Source organism: Trichechus manatus, unplaced genomic scaffold (genome assembly GCF_000243295.1).
Source record: "Trichechus manatus latirostris isolate Lorelei unplaced genomic scaffold, TriManLat1.0 scaffold00013, whole genome shotgun sequence".
NCBI classification, from domain to species: domain Eukaryota; kingdom Metazoa; phylum Chordata; class Mammalia; order Sirenia; family Trichechidae; genus Trichechus; species Trichechus manatus.
In genome coordinates, this window is record NW_004443949.1 from 1,351,330 (window position 1) to 1,372,210 (window position 20,881).

Here is a 20,881-nt window from a genome sequence, read left to right on the forward strand (position 1 = left end):
GGGCAACATTTGTAGTAACTGTTAAATGAGAAACTATTTTGTTCTGTAAGCCTTCATCTTAAGTGAGAATAACAGCACAATTGGAAGAGTGTAGTCAATGTCACTGAACTGTGTATGCAGAAATTTTTGAAACAGTGTAATCTTTGGCTATGTGTATTTTCACCAAAAAAAAAAGGTTGAGAATTTAGAGGGTTAATATGTTATGGGGTTGTTAACCAATGTCATAAAACAACGTGTACTACTGTTTCATGAGAAACTATTTGTTCAGTAAGCCTTCACCTGAAGTACAATAAAATATAAAAGAAGTACAATAAAATATAAAATAAAAAAATAAAATAAAATGCCCAGTTTCAATTGAAAAATCACTCATCAAGAACAAGGAAGATTTCAAACGGAATGAAAAAAGACCATCAAGAGATGACAAAAATGTCAGAATTATCTGACAAAGGTTTTAAAGCAGCCATGAAAGAGGATGGGATTGGCAAAGGACTCAGAAAAAATAATGGCTGGAAACTTACCAAGTTTGACAAGAGACATAAACCTACAGATTCAAGAAGGTGAGCCAACTCCAAACAAGGTAAATATAAAGAAATCTGTGCCAAGACACATCGTAAATAAACTTCTGAAAACTAAAAACAAGGAAGAAGTCAGACGAAAAGGACAGCTTATATTGGGGAAGGGGGACAACTGGAATGACAGTGGATTTCTCATCAGAAACCACAGAGGCCAGAAACAAGTAGCACAATGCATTTCAGGTGCTGAAATCTAGAATCCTATATTCAGCGAAAATATCCTTCAGAAATGAAAGGAAAATCAAGAAATTCTCAGATGGAGGCAACGTAAGAAAATCTGTTACCAGCCCACCTACCCTAAAGGAAGTTCTCTATACAGCAAAGATAAAAGAAGGAACCTTGGAACGTAAGAAGAATACAGTAAACGAAAATACGGGTAAATACAATAGGTTTTCCTTTTCCTTGAGTTTTCTGAGTAACGTTTGATGGTTGAAGCAAAATTCTAACACTGTCTGATATAGTTCTAAATGCAGGAAATATTTAAGACAATTATATTAAAACGGGAGGGTAAAGTTCCTATACTTCACTTAAACCAATAAACTGACAATACCAGTACACTGTAGTAAGTTATGTATATATAATGGATCACCTAGAGCAAACACTTTAACTATACAGTAAGTCCCCAGGTTACAAACGTCTGATTTATTGGACAACTCGTACTTGGCCTTTAATGTTAAGTAAATTTGCCCTCACTTTAAAACAACTGAACCAACCCCTACTGCAACACATTCTTCACCACAATCACCTTCACTTGTTGCACATGCAGCTTTTAAATCACTGAAAACACCCTGAGCCTTTCCCTGCACTAAAAAACCAAAACCAAACCCTTTGCCGTCGCGTTGATTCCGACTCATAGTGACCCTATAGGACAGAGTAGAAATGCCCTGTAGAGTTTCTAAGGAGCGGCTGCAGACCTTTTGTTAGCAGCTCAGCTCTTAATCACTGCGCCACCAGGGCTCCCTTTCTTGCACTAAAGTAAGACTAAATAAGAACCATATGCACCTGTTGCAAATTATCTACAAATTCTTAAAGACACACGTAGGAACAGATCTCGTAATCCGGTGATTGTACAAAGAAATACACTCAAAAACACTATAGATAAATCAAAATGTTAATTCTTAAAAATATTCCAGTAATCCACAGCAAAACAGGAAGAAGAAAACAGAACAAACAAAACAAAAAATAAAATAGCAAACTTAAGCCCTAACACATCAGTAATTATGTTAAGTGTAAATGGTATAAATACATCAATTGAAAGGTAGAGATTGGCATTTAAAAACCTGACTCAACTATATTCTATCTACAAGAAACTCACTTCAACTTTAACACTATAAGCAGGCTGAAAGTAAAAAGATGGAAAAAGATACATCATGCAAATACTAATCAAAAGAAAGCAGGAGAAGCTATATGAGATAAAGCAGACTTCAGAGCAAAGAAAATTAACAAAGACACAGACATTTTAGAATAATAGAAGGATCAGTTCACTAAGAAAATATAACCATCCTAAATGTATACGCACCAAACAACAGAGTTGTTAAGAGTATGAAAAGACATAGTAGACAGTGAGGAAATATCTCCAAACCGTATATTCAACAAAGGACTACTATCTAGACTACATAAATAACTCTCGAAACTCGACAGTAAAAAAGCAACAATCCGATTAAAACGGCAAAACACAGAGACATTTCACTGAAGAAGAAACAGATGGCAAATAAGCACATGAAGAGATGTTCAACATCATTAGCCATTAGAGAAATACAAATCAGAATCACAATGAGGTATCACTACATTTATCAAAATGCCAAGATAAAAAACTGTGACAACACTAGGTGCCATCAAGGATACAGAGAAGGGATATGATACATCGCTGGGGGGACTGTAAAATGGCGCAGCCACCCTGGAAAGCTATTTGGCAGGTTCTTATAAAACTAAACATGCCACTACCATACAAGCTAGTAATTGCAATCCTGGGCATTTAGCCCAGAGAAATGAGAAGTTATGTTCACACAAAAACCTGTACAGGAATATCCAGAGCTGCTTTATTTATAATAGGTAAAACCTGGAAATAGCCCAGATGTTCTTCACTGGGTCAATGGTTAAACTGTGGTACATCCATACCATGTCATACTAATCAGCAATAAACGGGAAAGAATCATAATGCGGGTCAATCTCCAGAGAACTTACATAACAGAATGATAGACATGGAGGACAGATTAGTGTGGCCAGGAGTTAAGGAAGGGGTGGAGGCAGGAGGGAAAGGAGTGTGGCTATAAGAGGACAACAGGAGGGATCCCTGTGGTAATGTAATTATTCTGTATCCTGACTATTTTTAACGTCAGTATTCTGTTGTGAGATTGTACTATCGTTTTGTAAGATGTTACCATTGGGGCTAAATGGGTGAAAGATTCACAGGATCTCTCCATATTATTTCTTACAACTGCCTGTAACTCTACAATTACCTCAAAATAAAAAATTTAATTAAAAAAAACTAACAGAATTGACCCTTAAACTTTCTTCTAAATATATAATTGCATACAGCTTTCCATAAAAGCCACTTACTAATTAACCTGATATAATTACTCAAAAGACATTCTGACTTTGTTGAAATGAGCACCTCAAAAAATGAAATTTGCTTCTTGGATAATTTTTGATCAATTCTAAATACTAGCTCTTTCCATTCCTGGCACCCTGATTCTAAGAAATGTATAGAATCTAGAGCCCTAGCATCTCCACAAACACTGAGAGACCACATCTTCCTGACAGGAACCACAAGGGCAGGAGGAGGCTGAGGACTGGTGCCCACCTCCTCTCAGGCAGTACCGTGGAATGCCCTTTACTCCTCAACTCTCCTGCCCTACCCTCCAAACCACCAACAAACAACACTCACACAAGCACAACCCCTTGCTTCTGGCAACTCCTACGTATTCTTTAAGATCAGCATTCAACCATCAGTCACTTTCTCCCAAGTGTTTCTCTTCCTTATTCCTGGCCTTTGCCATTCTGGAATGAGTTAAATGGCCCTCCCTAGCACTACCTGTATTATCTGTACACACTTCTATCACTCTAGGTATCACATTTCCTTTAATGATCAGTTTATAGTCTTGTCTCCCACACTAAACTATAAGTTTCTTTCTTTCTTTTTTTTAAGTGAACGTTTTCAGTGAAGGTCTACACAGCAGTTTAGGTCCCCTATCCTACAACAGCCTCTACACAAGCTGTTCAGTGACACTGGTTACATTCTTCACAAGCCATGAACATTCTCATTATTTCCATTTTGGTTGTTCTGTTTCCATTAATCTAGTTTCCCTGCCCCCTTACATTCTATCTTTGTTTTAAATTAATTGGTGACCATTTGGTCTAAACTATGTTTCTTAAACCAAAAACTACAGTCTAATTCATTTCTGTACCCCTAGTATATATATAGCTCACTGCCTGATACAGGAGATACTCAATATTTACTGAAATATAAATAAATCTGTGGGCAAGGATACTGTGCAGTTACTATTATTATATTCTGCCTTATTCCAAAAACTGCACAATTGTGGTAGTCTTGGTAAGGCCTGGTGCTGTCTAGAATACTCTAGAACAAGCAGATCAACTGTTCTGCTGTGACTACAGTCAGATACATGAGGGAACCCTGGAAGGTCTGGAAAAGCATATTCTTACCTGCCATCTCTGATGAGCTCTTCAGCTGACTCAATGAGCTTGTTAAGTTTCTTTACTTGTTTATAGTGTGCAAAACACCTTTTATGATCCTGGTCAAGTTTCAGACATTCACGAACTTCACTGATCACATATTTTAAAAAAAAAGGAAAATACTCCAAGTCAAAATAATCAGTGAGTTGTTTTTCCATACAAATACAGAAATCACAATAAAAGATATTAATTCAAATTAAAATGATTCATGTAAGTTATGCATTAAATCCTCCATTTTGTTTCTGCAAATGTAACGGCTTTCCTGATTATTTTAATAAGCATGCTTCGTGAAAATAAACTATGCGGAATTAGAATAACTTAGAGATAGTACAAAATATATAAATGTATACAGCATATAAAAATAGCCTTAACCATTCATAATTTTATTGATTTAAAATTAAGAATAGACAGGAGTGACACCTTACTGCCAACAGTAAAAAGATGATCAGATGTGTGTGTCAACAGCACTGACCTGAGGGACAGTTCGTGGTCCCCTAACTGGTAGTAGAGTATGCTGATCTTATAGAAGGCCTCGGTATTATCATTCTTCAATTTAGATGCAGCTTTTAAATCACTTATAGCTTTCCTAGGTTCCCCTTCTTTTATAAAACATTCAGCTCGAAGTTCCCGCAGTTCTGCATCCCAAACACAGACCTTGGGAAACAGAAGAACTAGACTTTAAGAAACAGCAAGTTATGCACATTCATACTTGCATCTCATATATTTTTATCTACATTATTTATCAGCATAAAACATCCTCAATTAATGTGATGACTTCTATATTGTAAAAGTGTTAAAAAAAAGACAGATACAATTTAGGCTGACAGAAACGATAACCAATTCAAAGTGATGTCTCCGAAGGTCTCTCTGCAATAAACTTTAATGGGGAAAGGGACAATAATACCAAGGCCCTTTGCCCACCTCCCTCAATTATACAATTCTGAAACTTTAAAAATAAAAAAAAAACAAAATTTACTATCAGAGGCTTGTTCCCAGGGAAGCATATTTGATTTTGAATGTTCTATAATCAGATCTTTGTACTTAACAATTCTAGTTTCTAGTCAAAGAATAAAATCAAGAGTCTGAATTAGGAAAATAATTTTATTCTAGTACTAACTACAGGAAACTCTCTTTTATAAAATGTCACCTCTTTGAAGTTAAATCCTCATATCAAAGAAAGAAAAAAACCAGAAACAAACCATGTGAGAAGCCAGGAAGTTGAGGCGTTACAATTCCTCATTTATCAAAAAGCCCACAATGTTTCATAAGCGTACTCGTGGTGGCTGTTAGCTGCACCCCACGTGTGCAGAGTAGAACTGCTCCATCGGGTTGGCAAGGCTGTGACCTTTCAAAAGCAGATCCCCAAGCTTCCCTTTGGAGGCATGTCTGTGTGAGGTCAAGCTGCCAACTTTCCAGCTAGCAGACGAGCGCCTGTTTGCGCCACCCAGGGACACCTAGTAAACAATGTCCTTCAAAACATAAACCCAAAAGCTCATCAGTAAGGCCTGTGGAAGCACCTTTACATATTCCTTAGAGCTGTTCTAAAGTCATGTCAACTTTTCACAAGTGCTCAGCTGCTAGCTAACTGAAAGGTTGGCGGTTCCAACCCACCCATCGGTTCCATGGGAGAAAAGACCTGGCAATTTGCTCACATAAAGAGTACAACCTACAGAACCCTATGAGGCAGTTCTACTCTGTCACGGGGTAGTTAGGAGTCAAAACGGACTCAAAAGCACCCAACGACAACAACAATACATGAAAATCAATACATAAATTATCATGGACAATCCCCTTAGCTAAGTCAAAATGGACAGTCTAAGCACTGGGAGGTATAAATGACAACTCTGTATTTCTCTAATAAAGCATTAACAAAATAATTACGCAAAATGTGTATTCCACTGGACATCTTAGGATTTCCTCTGTGAAAGGATCAAGAAATACCCATTCTACATTCATCACAGATCTCCTGCCAAGACTAAATAACACTCTACATGAAACCACGGTGAAAATGGTAAATAAATACAAACTGTGACTGCTTCCACCTGAAAATTTATTAGACTTACTTCTGAAGCCATCTATCGTTAACTCAACCTTCCCTGTCTGGCACCCTGTGGCTCCCGCCGCCCCCTCCCCTAGAACTTCTCGCTCTGAGCACTCCTCTTGCCTCCCAAACACCATTTTTCCTTCTTCTTCAGCCGTTTCTCCTTTTACCCCATTCTTTAACCTCCAGTGTTTTCCTCCCCCAAAATATCAAATCAAATCAAAACAGCAAAGCAAGCAACGCATAAAAATATGTAACCCCCACTCCAGGGTACATTTACAGAAAACTTCAGTTCCCAATTCTGTTCTAGGTAAACACGGACTTTCCCTTAGAGCAGAAAGCCCAAGGACCACTCTGATTTACCCTGCATAGGTTATCTGTGGTACCTAACATGTCAAAGTGTAGAAACAGTCTTCAGATTAAAAACTAGGCAGTTAGGCTTGTCAGCTGCAATAGCGAGGAAACTCACCTCTAGTATCTTATCAAGGAAGGTTATAGCAGCGGTGTAATCTGCGCTTTCGAAAGCATAAAGTGCTTGTGAACGCAAGTGTTGCATCTCATCAGCTTTTCTAAGTTGAGACTGGGCTTCCTTTTCTTCATTTTCACTTGGATTAGATTTGAGCTGTAAGAATAAAATCATATTAAATTAAACGGTGTTTTTAATCTTTTGAATCTAATATCCACAATATGCACAAAGATCTGACCATTTCAAATACTTCATTCACTGGGGGCCAGGAGTAAAGAGACAGTGTCAGAGCTGGCTAGTCCAGTGACCCGCTCTCTGGTGCTAATCACCACGGGAGGTGGCCATGAAGGCATCCTCATTTTCGCGGTATAGCACACAAGAAAGGGCTGTGTATCCAGAGTCGAGAGACCTCGTTCCCCTGAGACTTCCCGGGAAGCAGATGTGCTTAGGAATGTGAAAGGCAGAAAAAGATGAAGTAAGGAAAGCACCCTGCTCACTTTCTTCCATATAGCTCTGCATAAGCAAACTGAGTTCTACTTATCTTGCCTTCTATTTATATTTCCTAAGTATTAAGTATAAAATAATTTTATTAAAATAATGAAAAGCATAGGGAGATTGAGGGAGAGAGGAATTTTTTTAGAGAGCTTATAAAATAGGAGGAGTCCTGGTGGCGCAATGGTTAAGCGCTCGGCTGCTAACCAAAAGGACAGAAGTCTGAATCCACCAGCTGCTCCATGGGAACCCTATGAGATAGTTCTACTCTGTCCTACAGGGTGCTTTGAGTCAGAACCAACTTGATGGCAACAGGCTTGGTTTTTTTATAGGACAGAAAAAGATTTGATACTGGAGGGATTATGGTGCGATAAAAAAAGGAAGAATTTAAGATTAGAGTGGAGTACCTTACCAAAAGGCTTACAGTGAAGCTTTAAGAGATTTGCGCTTTGCCCCCCTACTTTTTTTTACCAGCTTTATTGAGGTATAATTTATATATCATAAAATTCACCTATTTTGAGTGTATACTTTGATGATTTTATAATAAATTTACTAAGCTGTGCAAACATCATCACCGTGTTAGAACATTTCCATCACCCCAACAGGATCCCATGTTCACGGAGATAATCCCCACTCCCACCCCCAAGCGCATACCGACTCTTAGCAGTTTCTTCCTCCAAATGGAAAATCCTAAGCTTACTGTCTCAGAAAAACTGGGTGCCTCCATTAGAAAGCTACTGGTTTCTTTTGGAACTTTTTTAAGATTATTATATATAACCTTGCGTGTAGTACTACTTGACATCTAGTATTCTTGCTACGATGGGATCTGTAGTTAGTGGCACTTGATGGGTTCCAGTTTTGAATGAGATGCAGACATGGGAAGATTATTTCTAGAAATCTCTCTCCCTCAACAGACCACACACATGCCTTCCCTTTTTAGTGGATTCATTTTTTAAAAACACCCCCACCACCCATCTCGTGGGAGAGCACGCTCCAAGTGAGAAACGTTAGGAATATTATTTCTTGGCAGAGGATCTGTATTACTCTATTTTGTGTTTTAGAATATTTTAGGCAATCTATTGTGTCTGTTTTAACCCTTAGCTTTTGAAGGAATAAATCAGATTCAAAGTAGAATATTCATAGGTAACTAGGATTGTGCTTGTAACCTCTGCTTATCTGGGGGATGATTTTTCTTAATGATTATGTTATCGAATTTAAGGGTGTTGCTCTAGGGCCACAGCATGCTCGTCTATGTCTGTTTATCACTCTGGGGTCTTGAATCCTTCTGAATGTACATGTGCTGTCACTATCCTCTGAGTAAAGTAGAAGTTTACTGATAACAAGCTTCTTATACATAAACCACTGCACCCTTTTGGAAAGACCGTATTAAAGACTGCCTCCGCTGGCTGAAATTTTCCATCTTTTTTCTCCCAAACTTTAGAATCTTGTCTCTTCCACACACTTGTCCCTGTTGGAAGGTGGAGGAAGAAGCTGCTGAATCTCTGAGCTTGAGGATGGAGGACTGGGGCTCAGGCAATGCTCAGACAATGGGAATGGGCAAGGAGGAGTGAGAGGGGGTCACCTGGGCCTCTGTGGGGCCTGGAGAGAGGGTGTGAGGAGAGGGAGGGGTTTCTGATCCCATAAACTGTGCCATAATAAATACATATAGCTTTAAGCTGCTAAGTGTGGGTCATTTGTATGCAGCAATAGATAACTAACAGGGTAGTAACGCAGTATGGAAGTTTTACCGTTTCTCAATGGCCGGGTTGTAAATATTTCTAAACAGACTATATTATTAATGTTTTGAAATAAAATGTAAATGAAAAAAGAAATAAACAAATTTAACTTCAAATTCTGACTTCATCATTTATTACCTGTGGGTAATAATACTTCACACCCAGAGGAGTAAAAGGACACTGTATACAACACACAGCAAGTGCTCAAAAGAACGCTGTTAAAATTTTCAAATTTCTTTTGTGACCTGTCTACAATATATAAATTCAAAATAAAGGCAGAATGAAAATTCTGAAAGCATACGGTTATTTCCAAAAGGTGCAATACACAGTTTAAAAAGATGCTCGATTTACTTCCCTTTGCACCATGTACCAACCAACTTAAATGGGGTACTCTCTAGTAAAAGTTACAGCGATTCAGGTCTTAGGATACTAAGAATTAATCTGATTCCTCTGAGGTCAAGATAAAATGAACACTGGCATAAAATGCACTTGCTGAACGGACTGCAGCCCCGAAGATGAGAATGTCCAATGTTATTAAATTTAATTAGGTTTTGGGGGTGTAAGCACAAACGCAAGGTTTTTGGTTGATATGGTTTGCTAATATATAGAAAAATACGTAATACTTGCTGCAAAAGACCTCTTTAAAGTGTTAAAAAGCAAAGACGTCACTTTGAGGACTAAGGTGTGCTGACCCAAGCCACGGTGTTTTCCATCGCCTCGTACGCACATGAAGGCTGGACAATGAATAAAGAAGATTGAAGAAGAACTGACGCCTTTGAATGATAGTGTTGGTGAAGAATACTGACTATACCAAGGACTGCCAGAAGAACAAACGAATCTGTCTCTGAAGAAGTACCGCCAGAATGCTCCTTAGAAGCAAGGATGGCGAGACTACGTCTCACATATTTTGGACATGATATCACGAGGAATCAGTCCTTGGAGGACATCATGCTTGGTAAAGTAGAGGGTCACTGAAAGAGAGGAAGAAGACCCTCAATGAGCTGGGTTAAAACAGCGTCTGCAACAATGGGCTGAAACGTAGCAATTGTGAGGATGGCACAGGACCAGGCAGTGTTTTGTTCTGTTGTACACAGGGTCGCTATGAGTCAGAACCAACTCGACAGCACCTAACAACAACAAAGAACATTTTCCAGTGACTTCAAGAATTTGCCTTCATGCATTCTTTCTGCAATCTCTGTTAAGAGAATTATACAAAAATAATACTGACTAATTTGAATGGACCGAAACAGGGAGAGAGAACTAAAATATTTAAAAAGAATAGTATCTAAATCAGGAGATGGATGATTTGGTTCAAGCATTCTCGAATCCTTGTATTTTTCTAGAGGAAACTAAAAAATTGATTACCTTTAAATTTTATTACACATGAATGTTAAAATCCTGGGGTGGTAACCTAGAGAAAATAGTATGTATAACAGTATAGAAAGAACAGAATAAGGAAAAAATAACGAAAAAAATCAATGGGGTAGAGAGAACAAGAAGAAGGGAGGAGAAGGGTGGGCTGGGAGAAAAAAAAATTGGATAAATAGAATCCAAGAGAAATACAGACAAAAGATATAAAGTGGAATTTCTTATGTCAACCAGGTTAGTAAAACTTATACTGTCTGTTCACACCAAAAGGTGCTGAAGATGTGGGGCACAGGGAACTCTGCTAGGCTGCAGGTGGGAATATAAATTAGCATAACCACTTAACAGGACAGTGGTAAATTGCTCTGCCAGGTTAAAAATGCCCCTAACCTTCAAAGCATCAATTACCCTTCTAGGTATATACCCTATAGCAGTGATTCTCAAAGTGTGATAAAGACCCCTAGAAGTCTTAACATCCTTTCAGAGATCTGTTCAGACAAAAGCTTGTATAGATAAAAGATGATAAAGAATTCATTCACATGCCAGATAAACCAATGGATTTTATTGTAACGGAGTTACTAAAAGTTCACTGATAAGCCTCACACTCCTCCTTCCCTTCTGCCTCACATCTGAACAAGCCATTAAGAAAGCCCACGTGCCCCTTCTTTTTGCTCAGGCAGAATGCTCAAACCACGAAAGCCCAGGTCCACAAGCAGGAACCTTCACACCAGCCCCACCTCTAACCACAGTAAAAACTTTAAGCCAGTCTCCTTTCTCTGTCTCTCATTTGTGGATCAGCCTGGGAGGACCACGCTTGTCCCCAGAAAGTCTCATTATTGAGTCATAAACCTTCTCAGGCCGTCTTGATAAGTGTGGCATTATCACTGTCAACATCCAAACCGAATTCCGGGTGGGAGTCCACCCGGTCCACGCGGAGTGGCCACAACACCTGAAACCCACAGCCAACATCCTGCAGCTGTTATTCCAGAAAACATCCCAATTCTGCCTATTTTTCTCCATTTCCACTACTACTCTCCCAGGATTGTCCCTCACCGTGCTAAGAGGCAAATGCCTCTAAATGGTCTTCCTGCCTCTGTATGTGCCCCCAACAATCCAATCTCCTTCTAGTAAAGGATTATCTTCCTAAAACATAAATGACATCAAGTCACGCCTCATTAAAACCCTCCAATGCCTTCCCATTACACTTAGAATAAGATCCAAATATTCACCAGGACCAAACAATTTTACGTGATGTGTTTCTGCCGTTTCCTAATCCTCCCAGCCTCCATATTCTAAGTTGTAATAAGCCAATGCTCCCTAGTCAGTTACCAGGCAGGGTTCCTTGTCAAATATTGGGCAGGGCTTTCTAACCAGAATGGGCAAAAATAACTGTGAAAATGGCATGGTGGAAGCATCTGGCCTCCTCTAACTTCAGAAGAGGAAGGAGAATCAAGATCAGCAGCCCAAGGCTGATTGATTCCTATGAGGTGAAGGTCAGACATACCTCCTCTCTCCAACCTGTTTACCAATTCTGACACCAGCCATCCCTCTCCCACAGCACTCTCTACTTCTCTGCTGGGTTCAGTAAGTCATTGCAATGGCCTCTCAGTACTCACAGACAATATTCACAATTATGGGATTTATTAGGGGATTAATAGGTTACAATTCAGGATCAGGAATGACTCAGGATACAGTTCTTCAATCAGGACAGTTCTCGGCCATGCCCACAGACAGGCCTCTTCCTAGCCCTCGGCCCTTCGGCCCGGGCCAGCCTCCGCCCTGCTCCCCCAGCAAGTGTTACAAAGCTCTTTAGCTCCCCCAATAAGTGCCCAGCCACTCAGCCCTCTACCTCCATGGGTTGGCAAGCCTAGCTCCACCAACAAGTACCCAGAGGCACCCCACTTAACCAGCAAACCTCCTGCCCGAAGGTGCCTGGCTTTCTTACTCCATGGGCTGGGAAGCCCACTGCACCATGCCCTGCCAGTCTCCTGGGTCTGCTGCTGCCAGCTCTCTGCCATGCCTGACGCTGCTTCTTGCTGTCTTACACTGTCTCTGGTGTTACAGCTCTGTCTCCTGGGTCTAAGAGGTTTTCAACACAGGGACCCGGGGTCCAAAGGGCCCACTCTATTGCCAGCTGTTCTTTCATGGTGGTAGTGAGGTCCCCCCTTTCCACCTCTGGGATAGCTCATTTTAAGCCTAGCAGAATGCCCAAACTGACTAATCCCCTTGTTAGGGTGCCATATATACACCTTATTTGCTTGGTTCCACCCAGTCATTTGGTGGGAGTTACAAGACCAGGGTGAGAAAGGCCATATAATAGTGATCCATTGCACCATAGTAACAAACCCTCAGGGGCAGTCAACAACTTAGGAAATCCTCTAAGGTCAGTTTCCAAAAACCAAGGCAAAAGTCCACACAAGGGAACTCATTACTCCACAAGGTATTTATTATTTTTTAATAATTTGTTCACATGGCACACTTTTCCTCCAAGAGGTAACCAATACTATCAATTTCTTCTGCATCTTTTCAGAGGCATTTTATCCATATATAAACAAATTCATAGGCTTTCTCACTCTTTTACACAAATAGCAGCAACTGTTCTACACTACGTAAGATGCTAATATATGTTTGAGACCTATGTCCATATTCCACAAGAATATTCTCCAAAGGATACAGAGTTGCTCATTGTAGCAGACAGCAGAAGAGATAGGTGCTTAAAAGTGCACACTTGAATCTAAAACTTACTTGCTTATTAGTGATGTAACCTTGGGCAAGTTACTAAACCTTTCTAAACTTCCATTTCCTCTGATGTAAAATGAGACTAACAGTATGCCACACCCGGAGGTGGAACACTAATAAAGTGAAATAACCCACGTCAATCACTTAGTAAAGTGTCCCACACATCCTGAGTACTGCTGATCGTGTCTGAAGGACAAAGTCAGATCTAAAACCCAAAGTTCCTGCCTCTTGTTCCAGGTTTTTTTCTTCAGAATTCGTTGTATACAAATTTATAAAAGGGAACACACCTATGAACTTTAAATAACTGCCATTTATATCGTAAGAATTTAACACACATAAAAGCTTTGTGTATTTATAATCAATACTTACACAAGATTTTTATTTTGCCTTTTAGTGACATTATTTTATGTCTAGGTCTAAAAATAAATACCATACATAAGTAATTCTTGTTAACGGGCATTATTATTCTATCATACCAGCAAGTATAATAATAAAAATATCCATTAACTAATGAAGATCAAAGACCACAGACTTCAGTATGTATTACACCTCAACATAAAGTAAACAAAAATTCTCCATTTGGACCGATAAGCAACATCATGATAAACAGGGAAAAGACTGAAGCTGCCAAAGATTTCATTTTACTTGGATTCACAATCAATGTCCATGGCGGCGGCAGCCAAGAAATCAAACAACGTATTACACTGGGAAAATCTGCTGCAAACAAACCCTTTAAAGTGTTAAAATGCAAAGATGTCACTTTGAGGCCTAAGGTGTGCCTGACCCAAGCCATGGTATTTTCAATTGACTCATATGCATGCAAAAGTTGGACAATGAGTAGGGAAGACCAAATAAGAATTGGCGCATTTGACTTACGGTGTTGGCAAAGAATATTGAATATACCATGGACTGTAGGAAGAACAAACAAATCTGTCTTGGATGAAGTACAGCCAGAATGCTCCTTAGAAGTGTGGATGGTGAGACTTCGTCTCACTTTCTTTGGACATGTTATCAGGAGGGACCAATCCCTGGAGGAGGACATTATGCTTGGTAAAAGAGGTCAGAGAAAAAGAGGAAGACCGTCAACGAGATGGACTGCCACAGTGGCTGCAACAACGGGCGCAAATATAGCAACGATTTTGAGGATGGCGCAAGATCAAGCGATGTTTCATTCTGTTATACGTAAGGTAGCTATGAGTCTGAATGGACTCAAAGGCACCTAACTACCAGGACACCATATTGACACAACATTCTCTAATGTTTCCAAAACAAATAGAGTGCCAACAAATACCTTTGTGCAAAATGTTTTTCTTTAATAATACTTACTGCCAGGTTGTTCTGCAAAAGCTCAGTTTATATTTGCAATGTCAACAGTATTATATGACTAGACACATCTCCTTGAAGCATCCTCAATATAAGGCTCTATAATATTTATTTTTGCTGAAGTTTATGAACAGTGATCCCTCTGAATAGTTTTAATACTGATTTCTTGATTTAGAAAGGCTAAACATTATATATACTAGCTTCCAATTTCTATCTCTTATGTTGTCTGCCTGTTAAAATTCTCTTACTAGTTGTCAAACAGAATCTAGATTTCAAATTATTGAATCAATTTTATATAGGTTAAATGGTACATTTTCCCCAATATTCCTATTTCATGATCCTGTCTCATCTTCTGCCACCCATAACTCCTGGCATGCACCATACTTTTTGTTCGGACAAAGGATATTCATGTGAGAACTTCCAATAATTATTCTGAATTTCAAATAACACAATAATAAATTTGGGCAAACTAAGTATTCCAGCTAACTTAAATTTACTTTAAATAAAACTTAACATAAAATCCTTCTGAAATACATGAATTCTGTACTCGTATTTTTCTATAAACTAAATCAATCTAACTAAAATTATTCTACACACACAACTAAATTGTTGTTAACATAAATTTTAAAAATGGCTTCTACAGTGTTTAGATTTAACTTGGTCTCTCATCTGTATGCCCATTAAGATTTCCTGATGAAAGCTTACTCAATGTGAAAACTGAAATTAAAAACACAATACCACTTACAATCACTCCAAAGAAAATAAAATACTTAGGTATACATTTAATAAAACATGTATAAGATTTGTGTGCTGCAAATTACAAAATACTGATGAAAAAAAAATCAAAGAAGTCCCAAATAAGCAGAGAGACATACTGTGTTCATGACCTGGAAGACTTAACATAATAAAGATGTCAGTTCTTCCCAAAGGGGTTTACTGCAATTCCTATCAAGGTACCAGCAAGAGTTTTTGTAAAGTAGACAAATTTATTTTAAAATTGATATGGAAAGGCAAGCCCTAGAAAAGCCACAAAAATCATAAAGAAAAATACAGTGGGATGAATCACTCCACCAATGTTAAGGCTCACTGTACAGCTACAGTAATCAAGAGAGTGTAGTAACTGCAGAGGGACAGGCACATAGATCAATGAAACAGAGCATCAAACCCAGAAATACAGCCACAAGTGTAGCCAGGTGGGTTTCTGACAAAGGTGCAAAAGCAATTATGGTGCTAAAACAACGGGACAGGCACACAAAGCCCCTCCCCCACCCCCGAAGAAAAAGGACCTCGACCTATAAAGCTCACGTTATACAAAAATTTACTCAAAATGGATCATGGGCTTAAATATACAACATGAAACTAGAAAACATTCAGAAGACAACATAGGAAAAAAATCTCTGGAACCTAGGGCTTGGGGAAGAGTTCTTAGACTTGACGTCAAAAACACAATCCACATACTCCACTGGTCTCATCCCTTCGGGAGCAAGGGAGAATGAAGAGAACAGGATACAAGGAAAAGATTAGCCCGAAGGACTAATTGTCCACAGCTACCAAGACCTCCACCGGCCTGAGTCCAGTACAGCTAGATGGTGCCCGGCTACCACCACTGACTGCTCTGACCAGGATCACAACAGGGGGTTCTGGACAGAGCTGGAGAAGGATGTAGAGCATAATTCTAACTCAGAAAAAAAAGACCAGACTTACTGGCCTAAAGGAGATTGGAGAAACCTCGAGAGTATGGCCCCCAGACACCCTTTTAGCTCAGTGGTGAAGTTACCTCTGAGGTTCACCGTTCAGCCTGGGAGTGGACAGCCCCGTAAAACCAAATGAGACTAACGAGGTACAGGAGTCCAGTGACAAGGGCCAGAAGGCAGAAGGGGACAAAGAAGCTGGTGATAGGGAACACAAGGTTGAGTAAGGATATTGTTGATGTGTTGTGAGATTGTTAACCATTGTCACAGGGCAACATTTGTAGTAACTGTTAAATGAGAAACTATTTTGTTCTGTAGGCCTTCATCTTAAGTGAGAATAACAGCACAATTGGAAGAGCGCAGTCAATGTCACTGAACTGTGCATGTAGAAATTTTTGAAACGGTGTATCTTTGGCTATATGTATTTTCACCAAAAAAAAAAAAAAAAAAAAGGTTGAGAAGATAGAGGGTTAATATGTTGTGGGGTTGTTAACCAATGTCATAAAACAACATGTGTACTACTGTTTCAGGAGAAATTATTTGTTCTGTAAGCCTTCACCTGAAGTACAATAAAATATAAAAAATTTAAAAAATTAAAAAAAAAAACCACAATCCATAAAAGATCCATTCAAAGCTTTTGCTCTGCAAAAGGCTCTGTGAAGAGGATGAAAATGCAAGCTACGGGCTGGGAGAGAATACCTGCAAACCACACCTCTGACCAAGGACCAGTATCTAAAACACATTTCTAAAAGTCTTAAAACTCAATAGCAGAAAAGCAAACAATCCAGTTAGAACTTGAGCAAAAGACATGAAGGGACATTTTACCACAGATGGCAAATAAACACGTGAAAAGCTGTTCAAGATCATTTTAGCCATTAATTCTATCAAAATGGCTTAAATAAGAGAATAATGACAATATCAAGGATACAGAGAATGTAAAATGGCACAGCCACTCTGGAAGGCAGTTCAGTGGTTTCTTAAAAAGCTAGACATGCAGTCACTATATAATCCAGCAATTACCGTCCTGAACTTTTATCCCAGAGAAATGGAAATTTATGCTCACACAAAAACCTGGGAAAGAAGGTTTGTAGGAGCTTTATTCGTAACAGCCAAAAATTGAAAACCACCCCGAAGTTCATCAACTGATAAACGGATAAATAAAATGTGTTATATACATACATGGAATATCCAACAATAAAAAGGGACAAACCAGTGATTTACACAACAATCTGGTGGAATCTCCGGGGAATTATGCTGATTTTTAAAGGCCAATCCCAAAAGGTTACATAATGTATGTGTCCCTAAATATAACATTTTTGAAATGTCAAAATTTTAGAAGTAAATAGCAAATTAGTGATTGTCAGGAGTTACAAATGGGGCGGGAGCAGGGTGGGAGGGAAATGGTGGTGGCTATAAAAGGGCCACAGGTGGGATCCTTGTGGTGACAGACCTGATCAGTAACTTCTAAAGACCTGGGTAAAGTGGACGGAACTCAATACACACCCACAAAAATGAATGCAATTAAAACTGAAGAAATGTGAACAGACTGTTGGCCTGTATCAACATCAATATCCTTGTTGTGACACTGTACTATAGTTTTGTAAGATGCTATCTATCATTGGTAGAAATTGGGTGAAGGGTACATAGGATCTCTCTGTATTATTTCTTACACCTGCATGTGAATCTACCATGATCTCAATAAAAATTTCAACTAAAAATTAATCAATATCCATGAACATCCTCTGGAAGAATCCCTACAACAGCAAGCTCAGTTTTCAGAGCAAACTATAGAAAGTATGACTGTCAAAGAACAATCAGAAGTGGAAAGACTCAGGCAAGTCGCTGTTCTGTTTTCTGAGATGTTTTAATATTGATCACAAAAACAGACATCCACAGTTATGGCACCAAACACATGAGCAATAAAAGACAAAATAAATAAATTGGACACTGTCAAAATTAAAAACTTCTGCTGCATCAAAGGATTTTATCAACAAAGTAAACAGACAGAAGAATAGAAGAAAATATTTGCAAATCACACATATGATAAGCATTTAACATCCAGAATATATAAAGAACTCCTACAACTTAACCACAAGAAGACAAACAATCCAATTAAAAAATGGGCAAAGGACTTCAACAGACATTTCTTCCAAGAAGATATACACATGGTCAGTAAGCACATGAAAAAATGCTCAATGTCATTAGTCATCAGGGAAATGAAAATCAAAACCACAATGAGATACCACACCCACTAGGATGGGTATTATCAGGAAAACGGGAAAACAAGTACTGGTGAGTATGTGAAGAAATCCAAACCTCGAACCTTCATTCATTGTTGGTAGGACTGTAAAATGGTGCAGCCACTGTTTGGTAGTTCCTCAAAGTTAAACAGAATTATCATATGACCCAGCAATTCCACTCAGAGGTATACACCGAAAAAACTGAAAGCAGGAACCAAAACAGATACTTACACACCAATATTCATAGCAGCAGTATTCATAATAGCCGGAATGTAGAAACAACCCAAATGTCCATGGACAGACGAATGGATAAATAAAATGTGGTAATACAATGGAATATTACTCAGCCATGCTAGGACATGGTTAAACCTTGAAAACATTATGCTAAATGGAGTAAGTTACAAAAGGACAAATATTGTAAAATCCCACTGATATGAAATATCTAAAGTAGGCAAATGCGTAGAGACCACAGTTTATGAGTGATTACCAGGGTGGGTGAGAGATAGAAAGGGGGAGTTACTGCTTAAGGAGCACTGACTTTCTGTTCAGGTGATGATTTAAGCACAGATAGGGGTGACGGTTACACAATATGGTGAGCGTAATTAATGTCACTAAATTGTGCACATAAAAATGGCTGAAATAGCAAAGGTTTTATTTTATATATATATATAAAATTTATATTATATATATATATAAAAAATTTTTATGTGGTGTATATATATATATATATATAAAGAGTAAGTATCAGTAGCCTGTACAAGAAGGCAGGTATGACCAGGTAGAGATACTAAGGCCTCCATAACCCACCTGAGTGTACTAAAGCCATCCTCCACCCCCAGAGGCTGTCATTTTCTGAGGGCCAAGCCTATTGGAGAATAATCCAAATGCCTTTAGTTGCTATGACCCATCAAGATCAAAAGTCTATGTGGCCCATAAACAAAAAAAACAAATAAAACCAAACCTGTTGCCGTTGAGTCGATTCTGACTCACAGAGACCCTATACAACAGAGTAGAACCGCCCCATAGGGCTTCCAAGGAGTGGCTGGGGAATTCCAAATGTGACTTTTTGGTTTGCAGCTTAGTTTTTTGTTTTTTGTTTTTTAATTGTTTAATTAAATGAAGTTTACATTTCAAGGTAGTCTCCCATACAAAATTTTTTTTTTTTTGCATTGTTATGAGACCCTAATTGCTGACCCCATTCTGCGACCGCACACTCCTCCTTTCCGCCCCTGATTCCCCATGACCATTCAACCAGCTCCTCTCTCTGCCTTCCCATCTCACCTCTCAACAGAAGCTACCCCTTTGGTCTCTTGTATCTACTTGACTCAGAGGCACACTCTTCACAAGTATCACTTTATGTCCCACAGTCCAGTCCAATCCCTGTCTGAAGAGTTGGCCTCGGAAATTGTTTTAGTTCTGGGCTGATAGAGAGTCCAGGGGCCATGCCTTCCGGGGCGCCTCCAGTCTCAGTCAGACCATTAAGTCTGGTCTTCTTACTAGAATTTGAGTTCTGCACCCCATCCTTCTACTGCTCCATCAGGGACCCTCTGTTGTGTTCCGTCAGGATGTTCATTGGTGGTAGCCGGGCACCATCTAGTTCTTCTGGTCTCAGGCTGATGAAGTCTCTGGTTTATGTAGCCCATTCTGTCTCTTGGGCTAATACTTTCCTTGTGTCTTTGGCGTTCTTCCGCAGCTGAGCTCTTAAACACTGCGCCACCAGGGCTCTGTGTGGCCCATACTTATTATTAAATTTAGGACAAACCTCCCCCCTCTTCCATGTACAGGCCACATCGGTAAAAAACCAACTGTAAACAGATGAATAGATATACAAAATGTACATATATACAATAAAACATTATTCAGCCATAAACAGAAATGAAGTTCTGATACATGCTCTGATATGGATGAACCTTAAAAACATTACATGAAGTGAAATAAGTTAGACAGAAAAGGACAAATATTGTATGATCCCACTTACATAAAATATCTAGAATAGGCAAATGCATTCAGACAAAAGTTTATCAGTGGTTACCAGGGGCTGGAGGAAGAGATGCATGTGGAGTTCCTGCTTAACGGGAACTACTGAGTTCCTTTTAGGAGTGATGAAAAACTTTTCAAAATAAGTGATGATGGTTGCACAACATGGTGAATGTAATTAATGTCACTGAACTGTACACTTAAAATAGGTTAAAAAGCAAAATTTTGTTCTATATATTTTGCGATAAGTTTGCATTTTAAAAAAGCTACTAGAAATTACTTTTTTGCTTTGGCAAAAATGGCAAAATGTGAGAATGAAGAACAGTAAAGACACAAGGAAAATATTAGCCCAAGAGACAAAAAGGGCCACATAAACCAGAGACTTCATCAGCCTGAGATGAGAAGAACTAGATGGTGCCTGGCTACCACCAATAACCACCCTGACAGGGAACACAACAGAGAGTCCCTGATGGAGCAGGAGAAAAGTAGGGTGCAGAACTCAAATTCACACAAAAAGACCAGACTTAATGGTCTAAGACTAGA

At 39.0% G+C, this 20,881-nt stretch overlaps 1 protein-coding gene across 2 annotated transcripts in view; it reads right to left on the bottom strand.

Annotated features, from left to right (window-relative positions):
* Positions 1–20,881, bottom strand: part of DNAJC3 (DnaJ heat shock protein family (Hsp40) member C3) — a 95,698-nt gene that overhangs the window by 22,257 nt on the left and 52,560 nt on the right. For both annotated transcript variants that reach the window (XM_004371390.3, XM_023726686.1), the window contains 3 exons: positions 6,779–6,931; positions 4,741–4,922; positions 4,239–4,358 (listed from right to left, as the gene is read on the bottom strand). In XM_004371390.3, coding sequence (XP_004371447.1) covers positions 4,239–4,358; positions 4,741–4,922; positions 6,779–6,931 — 455 coding nt within the window. The remainder of the gene's footprint in view (positions 1–4,238; positions 4,359–4,740; positions 4,923–6,778; positions 6,932–20,881) is intronic.